Source organism: Buceros rhinoceros, unplaced genomic scaffold (assembly GCF_000710305.1).
Source record: "Buceros rhinoceros silvestris isolate BGI_N320 unplaced genomic scaffold, ASM71030v1 scaffold8890, whole genome shotgun sequence".
Classification (NCBI taxonomy): Eukaryota; Metazoa; Chordata; class Aves; order Bucerotiformes; family Bucerotidae; genus Buceros; species Buceros rhinoceros.
The window spans coordinates 20,490-32,009 of NW_010391274.1; the positions used below are offsets into that span (position 1 = coordinate 20,490).

General features: G+C 40.3%; 1 protein-coding gene across 1 annotated transcript in view; it reads right to left on the bottom strand.

Annotated features, from left to right (window-relative positions):
* MPPED2 (metallophosphoesterase domain containing 2) overlaps nt 1-8,649 on the bottom strand; it is a gene marked incomplete at both ends in the record, with an annotated part of 22,968 nt that extends 14,319 nt beyond the window's left edge. The window contains 2 exon segments of the mRNA XM_010140931.1: nt 7,172-7,353; nt 8,615-8,649. Of these exon segments, the coding sequence (XP_010139233.1) occupies nt 7,172-7,353; nt 8,615-8,649 (217 nt within the window).
* Nucleotides 8,650-11,520: the final 2,871 nt, after the last annotated feature.

Below are 11,520 nucleotides of genomic sequence, written 5' to 3' on the forward strand. Positions count from 1 at the left end.
CGATGCTCTACTAGCAAAGAGAATTCTTATTTTAATTAGATGTTGTTAATACGGGGGGTGTGATGTGAAAATTTAGGAGACGTATTTTTGCACTTTGTATTTTTGATGCAACTTGTATTTGTAACTGACAAAATAAATTGATGGTGTACAAAGAATATATACTTTGGCGGCTTTCCTCTGAAATCGTTCTCATATTATGATACATGGCTGTGCCAGCAATGCTGGAGGAAGAATCTGATGACAATGTCTATAAAATTTTATATTTGGGTGGCATCACTTGTCTCAAGCCTGGTCAATACAACAACCATAAATCTCTGTTTTGTTTAAAAGTGGATTTACGGAAAAGGGGCAATTGAAAGGAAGAATTATTTTGGTTATTTTATGAATTTGCTTTGGTTATGGTTTGCTATTTGAAACCTGATCATCCCCCCTTTTAAGACAACAGCAGTCCCGGGAAGCAGATCCAAGAAATGACTGAGCAGTTACTGTGATTGAAAGTCCTGTCCAAGAACTGTGCAATATTTTCCAGTGCTCACTGGCTCCTTTCTTTCATTGAAAATCACCAAATGAATATGTTAGGTTTAAACATACAAAGAGCCACTCAGTCCAGATCATTATTCTCTTTGAAAGCCCATTTCACCCGAGCCAAGCTTTCTAATGGCTGTTGAATAACACCTTAATGTTTGACTGACTGATCATGGCAGGCAGTACACAACCCTATAGAGAACTTCGCACTCGATCTCCAGCAAGGTACTGACTACAGTTCTAAAAAAACCACTCATGCACAGGTTCCACTTTAGTCACTGGAAATTTTACTACCTTGACGCCCATTTCTATACAATTCCTTCTATTTTACCTTCTAAATTATACTTCTAGGGTTCTATTTTCCATGAAGCATCTAGTACCTGACTCTGAGGATAAATATAAAGTAGCAACTACAATAACCATGGCACAAAAGTAGGATTTTGCACTTCCCACCCCCCCCCCGATGGTTTTCACATTTCATTGTAGATTGCTACATCCAGAATACGAAAATCCATATGGCTGTATTTTCCCACTGTTTTATAAATACCATAAAAGGTAACAATCAAATTATTTTTGTATTCCTCTGAGAACAAAAATAAAATTAGTATAAATACATCTGAAAAAGGTGTACACAAATAAAAGCTGAACAATGATGATTAATTTAGTCAATTCATATGGGAATTTAAAACTAAAGACAAATGAGAATTTAACCACGACATTAAACAGTTTAAGTTAGAACAAAAGCAAAGGAAATACTCTTAAGTAGTGATTCCACAATAAAACCTAAATAAACTTGGATGAAGCTTTTAAAAACTTTACCATAACGACAGAGTGAGATATGTAACCCAGAGAACTAAGTGAAAAAACCAACAACAAACCAAAAAAATTTGAAGACTCTAGATTTCATCTTATAGATCTGCAGGTTTTTAAAATGAACTTGCATCAACACTTCCAAACTCATCATATTCAGCATCTATTAGCAACTAGAATTAATGAGCAAGGAGACACAATAAAACCGTCTGTACAGACTTGCCAGCGCACCTTCAGGTCTCCACTCTTCTCTAGTTTGGAGCATCTCTGGAACAGGCAGCCAACATGGTCTGGATCCTGCAAATCACCCAGAACTGCTAATGGAATGAGAGGGACAGCAGGATGCCAACGCCAACAGGAGAGTCGACTGTCCTCAGCAGCCAGCTCAACCTCTTCTTAAAAGAAGCGTATCCCACTCGCATGTCTGAAGCCCAAAGAAGCTGCCCACCAGAGCCACTCGCAGAAGACACAGCTCTTTTCAAAACAAGACCAATGGATTTTCCAGGGAGCCGCTTCCCTCTCTGCCTGAACAGCTGCGCAGAACTCACACACGCTTACAGCAACACAGCTACCTCAGCGATTTCTTTCACTTGCAATGAACACAAATTTTTGTCAAGTGCTAAGAGTTGCATTCATCAAAATGGTATTTTATGTTTAGTCAATTTTTCATTCTATCTGTAACAAGGAGAGCAATACAGGGTTCAAAATATGCCCCAGATGGTAAAAACACAAATCAGACATAAATCAATTTATAAAAATAGGAAGAGATTTGGTTTTATTGCCATAATTTTACTTTAAAATATTCATAAGTTTCCTTCTGGTTCTAAATTAGCTCAGAATACTTTGAGCTAATATCCCTCTGAATTGGGAGAAATTTAGAGCTTACTGATTTGTTTTTATAAAAAAGCATCATGTCAGATGCTAAAATAATTCACATCAGAAATACTCTTTTAAGGAGCAAAAGTTCTCAAGAACAAATACTTTGTCATAATGAAACTGGTTTTGGTGTATGTTGTCAAAAGGAGCACACTCACACAAAACCCTACAGGAAATACGCCTGGAGAGGCGATGACACCCAGATAAAAAGAGGGGCTAACTGAGCCAGACCAGAGAGACTGAGAAAGGATGCAAGAGCAACGGGACCCACTGGATTTTTAAACAGTAATAAGAAGAGAGCTTGATCTTACTATGATACTATTTTGTTCCAGTTTTTTTGGGTTTGTTTTTTTTGTTTTTGTTTTTTTTTTTTAAGATTACATTATGCTATCTGCAAGATCAAACATTCCTTTGGCAGGTGTCTGCCTTACAGTTTTGAATATAATTTTAAGTTTCTACAGTACGAATTCAGAAATCTAAGTGTAGACTGGAACCAAACGCCTGTCCATGCCGCCAAGAATACCTCCACGTTTCCAGTGCTCTTCCCATGTTGTCATCTATTCCATGTAACAGCCAGCAACTCCAAGCTGAGGCTGCTATTAAACATTCACACAAAAATTAACGTTGCAAAAACCAACAATATGTTTCTGAGGACGACATCCACATATGCAGAGTGTAACAAGAAAACCTTCACGTTAAAATAGTATGATCATTCTCCTCTTCTCACTTTTAAAAAACATGATTGAGGAGCTACACCACAGAAAAAAAGCTGAATTTTTATTTTAGCTCTATCAACTGTGTTTAGACTAAAAGCAAGCACATATTATAGGCAAAGAAATACTCGTTCCAGTACAAACCCATATGTATTTGGCCACTAAACCATTCACAAAGTTCCTCAAGTCATTGTCCCGCAGAAATTAAAAGAAACACACATTGAAACCAAAAGCAAGATCTGAAAGAAAAACCGTGAAACAGTCAAGTTGCTAAATCCCACAACAACTCAGAGAACACCTAGCCAAATTCTGCTCTCAGCTCCACAGACCATAACCAGCAGTGATTCCACCTACTGGATTTACTCGTATCTACTACTGCAGAATTTTGCCTATTCATCCAGCAATTTGCCTTATGTTAGAAATCCTGTATGGAAAAAAAAAGCAAACCAAGAATGAATACAGTAAGAGAGAACTACCGGACAAAAAAGAACAAAACTGGCTCTTTGAGAAAAATGACTGAACCAGATGCAAATTATTCACAAAAGTGATATGCACAATCAGGCCCACACTAATTGAGCACAATAAACACATCGTCACTCATTAAAGATCTATCTGCCTGAATTTATCTTTACTTTCTCTTCAGTTCTTATGAGTTATTCAATCACTTCCCATCATGCAGGAAATATTGCATTACAAAGCCAGAGCTATAATTAGATATTCCTGTATTTCATTTCCCATATATGACTGAATGAGAATGGATGGGGAAAATATGATCAGTGATAATAATAGCATTCAGTAAGAAATATATTTGGCATAGAATAATGTCTTAACTCTTCCTCAGCACATAACGCTGTGTTTACTGCAAGGTCAGTTAAGTTACTCTAAGAGATTTTTAATGAAAACAATTATAAATTAAAAATAACTGTGTTTAAAGCATTTAACAGTCACTAAGGTCAAGTGATTACAGCAGTTACAAGACCCAAGGGACGTGTTCGCACCAAAACAAAGTGAATAAATTACCTCAGCCAGTGTATGTAATCACTAAGTGACCACAGAGGTTATTCAATGTATAAGCCCAGATGACTTTCATGCAAAACCAATAACGAAAATTTATCAGCCAAAGGGAAAAAAAGCATTAGAACCAGTAAAAGTTGCAGGAAGGGCTGAGAGCCAAGAGGAGCGGGAAAAACATCGTGAAAAGCACGTTCCGCGATTTCACTGCAGGGACAAGAAAGAAGGATCAATGTTAATGAAATGGATGGGCCAGAAGCTGAATGTTTTACTCAGGTGATTTACCCAAAGAGTTGCAAAGGGATGCAAGACCCACAACACATAAAACTGCACAGCTGGCAGAAGCGCTCTCAGTCCTGACAAAGGTAACACCCAGTGAAGTGCAAGCGAGGCAGGCGGTCACAATAATCATCTTTTAACTTCTCCCTTGGTTTTACTGCCAAGAAAATTATGGGCAGTTATTGTGTCTTCGTTATCTCATTATATAACCCTAGCAGAGATAAGGCCCCGGGTTTTTTTGCCACAGAGTAGGCAAAATAAGCTGTAGAATGAAGCCTAGCTTTGATCTCACTTCTCTCCCTCAGGGTACAAAGGATACAGATGCTTTACAACACAACTGCCGGTGGAGAAAACCATGCACACAAAAGACATGAAAACCCATTTCCATAAGCACAGCGTTGCATTTGATGGAAATTCTCAGTGTATTGCTTTGGAATAAGGTTCCTACCAACTATGATGAAAAAAAGATGCCTCCCACCACACAACAGAAGAAAAAAGGAATCCTGCTTGTTCCTGCCTGCCACTGGTACGTATTTTTTCAACTAGTGTGTATAATCACCTCAGCCCTGAAGGTTTAAACCTTCACAATATACACAGTAAATACTAAAACGCGGTTGCTCCCATTTTGCAGATAGGAGCCCGAAATAAAGTGGCAAAAGGGCATGCCTGACTTCATACTGTTTTGATTCCAGATGAGGAGAGGACAGCACTGGACCAAGTATTCTTCAACGTGACAAGATTCCACAGGGGAATCAATTTGATCAGTTTGCTGCCTCACCTTATACCAGAAACTTAATAACTGGTATTGTCACATATATGAAAATGCAAGTGGACTCTGTGCATGTAAATAAATGAAGAATGAATGAAATAAATGAAGAATGAATGAAATAAATGAAGAATGAATGAAATACGAAAGCCTGAGGCCAAAGCCAGTAGGTCCTTACACAGTCAAAGCTTCCAGTTTCAATGACACTGACTGCCAGAGAATGCAAAGTCTGCTTTCTCAGAAAAAGACCATATCGACTTCTACAAGAACTATATATATGCTAAGAAAGCACATGTACATATATATATGTTAAATTTATCCATGATTAATTATCAAGGCTGGAAAAAAACCTATTCCAGGGATTAAACCCCTCTGTTTCGAATGTTAAACTAGGATCTATGTGACAACATCACCATGAAACACTTGTTAAACACAAGGACTGCCAAGTGGCTGCCAATACTGTAAGATCCCCCACAAAAGGGTGAACACACACTAGCAGCTTACTTGGATTGGCTTTCTGAAGTCCGCTGCGGTTTAAGCTGGCTGAAACGAGGATGAGTACTGAGTCAGCGTTTTCAAATGCCAAGCATCAGGCTTGTGTCAAAACAGGTAACTATGAAATGATTCAAAGTCCAAAGAGGAACTTTGGTACCCAGACACTGCTCTTAGTCAGGGTAGACTTTGGAGGTCTACACTCTCCAGAAAGCAATTCCTTTTCTGGAGCTGGCTGGCATCTGCAACAACTGCACCTCATGGAACTGCAGCGCTGCCCAGCTTCTCTGCAAGGCCTGGAGGTGGATAGGACCACACCATCCACCCCCAGGGAAGCTGTGCAGCCTCCCACTGTCCTCACCTCGCTTTCTCCTCCTCCTTCGCAATTCTAACATTTACAGGCTACCAAAAGAACACGATGATTCCTGCTGTGTCTCTTCCCTCAACCTATGTACATATCCACCTGCTTCTACCACTTCTTACCCACCAGTCCTGCAATTACGTTCCTAGAAAAAGGACAGCTTTGAGCCCCTAAAATCCAGTACTTTCTAAAAGTAAGAATGATAAAACTAAATTATAGTAATATGGCAGTATCTGGAAGCCCCAATCCTACACACACAGCAATAAAAAGCAGGAAAAATGTCCTTTAACACAGGGTTGTGGAAATCAGAGGTCAAAAGGAAGATTAGAAAAAACAGTATGGAGAAAATGCAAGAGAGGGTGAAAAGATGGAGAATATGGAAGCTCTTCTATTTAAGCCAAGGAACACCAGCAGAATAAAATTATGCTATTGAAGTCACAGAGATGTGGCCATCTACAGCAGGCAAGAGAGAGTGCAGTGATGGAGGGAAAGCCTGATGACAAAGTTATGCTTTCAAAGGTTTTTACGTAATGCTGTAAATTCATTCTAACATTTCTCGAAGACGAGCTGCTCAAGTCACCTTCACCTCTGAGTATTTCTGGTGACATGGCAGTGCACACTCAGCCTACCAGTGGTGTTTATAACAGGAGTATCCTGCTCAAGTTCCTCTCCTTCATTTTGGTCTGCTGCTGTTGCAATATAATTGTCCTCAAGCGTAGCAATACACTATCAAGGCACTGCTATCAAATACAGCAGAATACGGAAGGTGTTCCACCAAAGAGCTCTTGAGCGCCTGCGTTCCAAGTAAAAAGGCCAGTAATTTAACTCAAAGGGACAATCATGTGAATCCCACCTCAAAAACTTCTCTTCTGAACAGTGTTATTGGTTTTGCCATTCTGTACTGTGGGAAGAAGGCTTTTCATCACTTCCAAAAATGTTGTACGTTTCAGCACTGGTTCACAGTCTGGTAAACCCAAACCACAGGGAGCAATAGTTTTGGCTGCAGATATAAACCCCACAGCATCAACTCATGGGAGGCTGTGGGCATTCATACAAGGTACCATCGCCCTGTCAGCGCACTCGTAAGACTACACAGTCCTTGCTGCGGGATGTCAGAATCTTTCCCCCAAGATAATGCAGAAATACAGCGAAGTCTCTAAATTTATCTTAATTAACAGAATCATACTGAGGCTAGAAACAGCACATCACATGAGGACAAGTGAAGTAAGGGGCGGGGGCGGGGCACGGCTTCAAGTGCTCTAATTCAATTAGGAGGCAGTGACTGACACTTGGACAGGAGAGGTTAATTGGGGTCACCAAAACGCAGTAATTCCTTACCTAACCAGTCATTAAACTTCTTAACCTCTGAGGGCAGTCCCAGTTCGGTGAAATCGCCCGTGTGAAGAAGGATGTCCCCATAAGGCATCTGGATGCCATCTGTTCTGGAGTGCGTGTCTGAGACGCAGACAAATCGCGTGTGGCCCGCTGGTTTTGGAGTGTCATATGGGATAGGGTCGACCCTAAAGCAGACACATAAAGATCTCGTAACAGTTACAAGGTTAAAACCCTCACAGCTATTATTTCAGATATCAACACAGGTCTATCTCTACATAAGCGTGCATGCACACACATACACATCCATTCACACGCTGTGCTCAAAGAAACGATGCTGTAATGCAACACTGCCAAAAATCTCAAAGGGACCACAGCGCTTCTTAAATACTTACCTGGGAAGGAAGAAAGATTAAAAAAATACACAAGATAGGGACAGTTTCTAATACCAAGGTTCATTTAAACATTGGGAAAATGAATGAGAGAATTTGAATTCACATTATTTTTTCCATCTATACATGAACAAATACATGGGCCATAAAATAACAGGTCTCGCAGGTGGGCTCTTACGTGAGCTGAGCTGATTAGCAACTGATTTTGTTCAGCAGCATGGGCACTCCTACAGATTCCAGCAGGAACATTTATTTACACAAAATCAGGTACATTCATTAGTTCTTCGATGAAACCTGGAGATTGCAGAACTGAGTCTAATGACAACTTCTTACCCTTATACAAAATGGAATATTTATTTACACAAAATCAGGTACATTCATGAGTTCTTCGATGAAACCTGGAGATTGCAGAACTGAGTCTAATGACAACTTCTTACCCTTATACAAAATCCTGAGCTCAGCTTCCCGATTTCTATAAAGTCAGGAATGGATGTGGTAGAGCACTAAGCAACCATAGATAAACCATTTTTTGCTATAGCAAATGATGTTAACATTTTTGTTCAATTGGTTACTTGCAAGCTACATGTGTTAACTTGACTAATTTAAATTTTTATCAATTATATGTCACCAATCATGAAATTTTGGTTTGGAGGTGTTTTGGGGTTTGTTTTTTTAAATTTAAGCAGAACAGAGAAAAACAGTAGGGAAGAAAAGAGCTTTATGCATACCTAGAAGTTCTAATTTGTAACAGAGTAACCTAAAATACAAAAGGCAGCCCAGTGCTTACTTTGGAATTATAATTATTTCTCTGCAGAGTTACTGCAATTTGACTTGCTCAACTTAACATCTGAATAGCACAACATCTGGATTAACATCACAGAAAATATCATCCCAGCTCCCCAAAACTTCAACTCACTTCACTTTGCTCACAGTTAGAGCTTAGCTTCAGCTAGAAATTTTGAGGGATTTAGGAGTTATGTCAGAATAATAGTCCATTTACATCTCAAATCATCAGAGCAGTAAAACCAAGCTCCAAGTATTTTAGAGCACCCAAAACGAGACTTATTGGGCCAAACTGGCACAACAGACATTCTAAAATCAGTGCCTGAAAGTAAAAAGAAAATTAAACAGGTTTTGATTTGTGCTCTCCACACGGAATGAAAAGACAAACAAGTAACAAGCGCACATCACTGTGAATCTGTTTTGCTGAAATCTCCAGAGCTGTAATGAGAGGTATGATCAGTAATAGAAAATAAAGCTCAAGTCCTAACAAAACACACACTTTCAAAATGTTCCTTTATTTACTGTAAATATACTATCTTTAGTAAATTACATTAGTATTTACACTTGTTAAATGTTAAAACTTCTACCAGTGTCCTTAACTCCAGCTCCCTACATAAGGGAGAAAGACCAAAAGCAGCATCCTCCGGGGAGCAATCCAGCTGCCTGCACTGAGGACTTCATAGCGGTTCCAGAAATCAGACTCCGGATGGGTACGTACTGCTCTCCAATGGAAAAACGTCCATGAGAACACACTTACTAACAAGATTTTACTAAGCCTTTGACAGATGTTTACTAACAGCTAAAATTTTAGCATGGGGGGGCATGAGGGAAAGATGTTTGTTAGACTGCATCTTCCTAGGTACCGTAATTAATTACTTCCAATCAAACTGTATTTACTATAAATGCACCACATTTGGTTGCTACGGTCCACTGAATTGCAAGATTCAGGCTTTAAAGGATGATGTTTATTTTAGCATGGCCTTTACAAACAGATTTTACTGGAGGCTGACTGGAGGGGAAGGGGGTGGTTTGGTAGATAACTTTTTTGTTTTGGGATTGCACCTCCTATTCCACCCAAAGCACCAGGTACAATTGGTTACGCCACACAACTGGTTACCACAGAAACCCACTGCAAAAATCTCAACCCCAGCAATGGACTCTTCTCCTGTGCAAGGGTCAGAAATTAATAAGGTTATTGCTACAGAGGAAGATTCATTTACCCACTGAAATCACACTGGCAAGCTGGGCAGAACTGTAATAACAGGCCACAGTGCTTTTGTATTCTGTGCCTTCCTCCCAGTTACTGAGGTAAACTAAAACTTTTTTAATACTGTGTCACAGGGTAAACATGGGGGGCTCTGAATCAACATTTCCACACTTCCAGGTACCACACAAAAAATGAACGCCGGCTTTCATCAGTACCATATACCTTGTTCAGATCGTCTCTGCCTGGACTACGACCAGCACCGCCTGCCCTGGGGAGCCCAGCTTTGTTCGTACACAGCAGCTATGCTTTTGTTGTTCTCTGCAGTTCGATGCCAAACAAACCCTGTTTCACTTTAGGCAATCCCTATTAGGGTATGACACCAAAATCTGGTTTAGGATTTTTCTATTCATGCAGTGACTTACTTACAGAAAATTCTATAATTGAAATTCATTAAGTTCCTGACCCCTCTTTCTCCTCTTTACAAACACTATGATGTTGCCAAGTAACGTTTTTTTTTTTTTTCTTTCACATCTTAGTTTCATTTCTTCTCTTATTCGGTAGTGCTTGCCTACTAAGTATTTGAAAGTGAGTGACTGAAGGTTATTGTGTTCAGCCCATCAATTTATCTCGCTCAAAATAGTCCTTCAACAGAAACTTAATAAAAGGGGTGTTATTGCCAGTCCTAAATGCTCAAGTTTTCATTTCATCCACTGCTACAGTATGGCAAACAATAATGCAAGATTTTCCCTCTTCACTACATCCCGAGAGCACTAGCCTCTGAACCTGTGAGGTCAGCTCCTGCAGCAGGCAAAGCCCTACCCTTTGACAGCTTCTGGCAGGTGACACACTGCTCACCTGCAGGCTTCTGCCTGGGCTGTGAGCATCATCCACCCTTCTGCTGGTCTGCTCACCTCATGGCCCAACATCTGCAGATTACAGACTGGCACTTCTAAAAGCTCTGTAACAGTAATGCCTCTGACCCTCACTGCATTTCAAAGGAGATGGAGCAATTATTTCAGTCCTGTCCACCACCAGTCTCTGCTGAATCAGAGCACAGACCTAACACATTCCATGTATTCTTTAACAACTGCTTCAGACGCAGTGCATCCAGCTAACCGACACTCCGTCACCACCAATACTTCATTTTTTCAGTCTTCTTGAGCTGGCAGACTGCAACACTTTACAGATTATTTGATCACTGCATTTGGGAAAGCGTGCTCATGGAAATAGGCAGTAAATGTTACTCCATAATAATTTAAGAGTTCATACAATAGGATTAATACAGCAATCAAGAAACGGAAACCAACCAACCAAAACAGCTACATATCAAAATGAATGAGGGTTTTTTTGCTTTAAGTTAGTGAATAATTTTAGGCATCTAACTTCCTTTACAGACAGCAGATAACAGGTACATATCTATCCTAAGATATCCTGCGCCTTATAAAATAAGGCACTTAGGCGTTTCTTCAAAAGTTGATGTAAGACGCAGAATGAAATCCCATAAGGCAATTGAGCAATGACTGCTTTCTAGGATCGTGACAGTAATGTAAGATATGTCACATTTAATGCATTTATGACATGGGTTTACGAATCAGAAGGGACACTGTAATCTTCATACACTTCCATAAGGACCTTGCTTATCAGATAATTACTCGGCTTTACTAAACTGCCCTTACAACCAGTTGTTCTCATTTAGAGTAAGAGTCCCTCAGGTACAATCCTCAAATCTATGGTTCCTCGCGTGTTGCTGCAGCTGAATCAAATGACAGCATAAACCAGGCTCTGGCTTGTTTTGCTCAGCGAGCGCTGATCGGAGTGTTCCTCCAAGGCACGGTTACCATGGCACTCTGCAGACGGCGGGGCCGCGTCAGGAGGCAAGCCGGGTGCTGCCCCTTGCCCTGCCGGCTGCGCCAGGGCAGCCCAGGCGGGTGCTGGCTGGGCTGCTGCCACCCCCTGCTGGGCCCCGGGGGGGA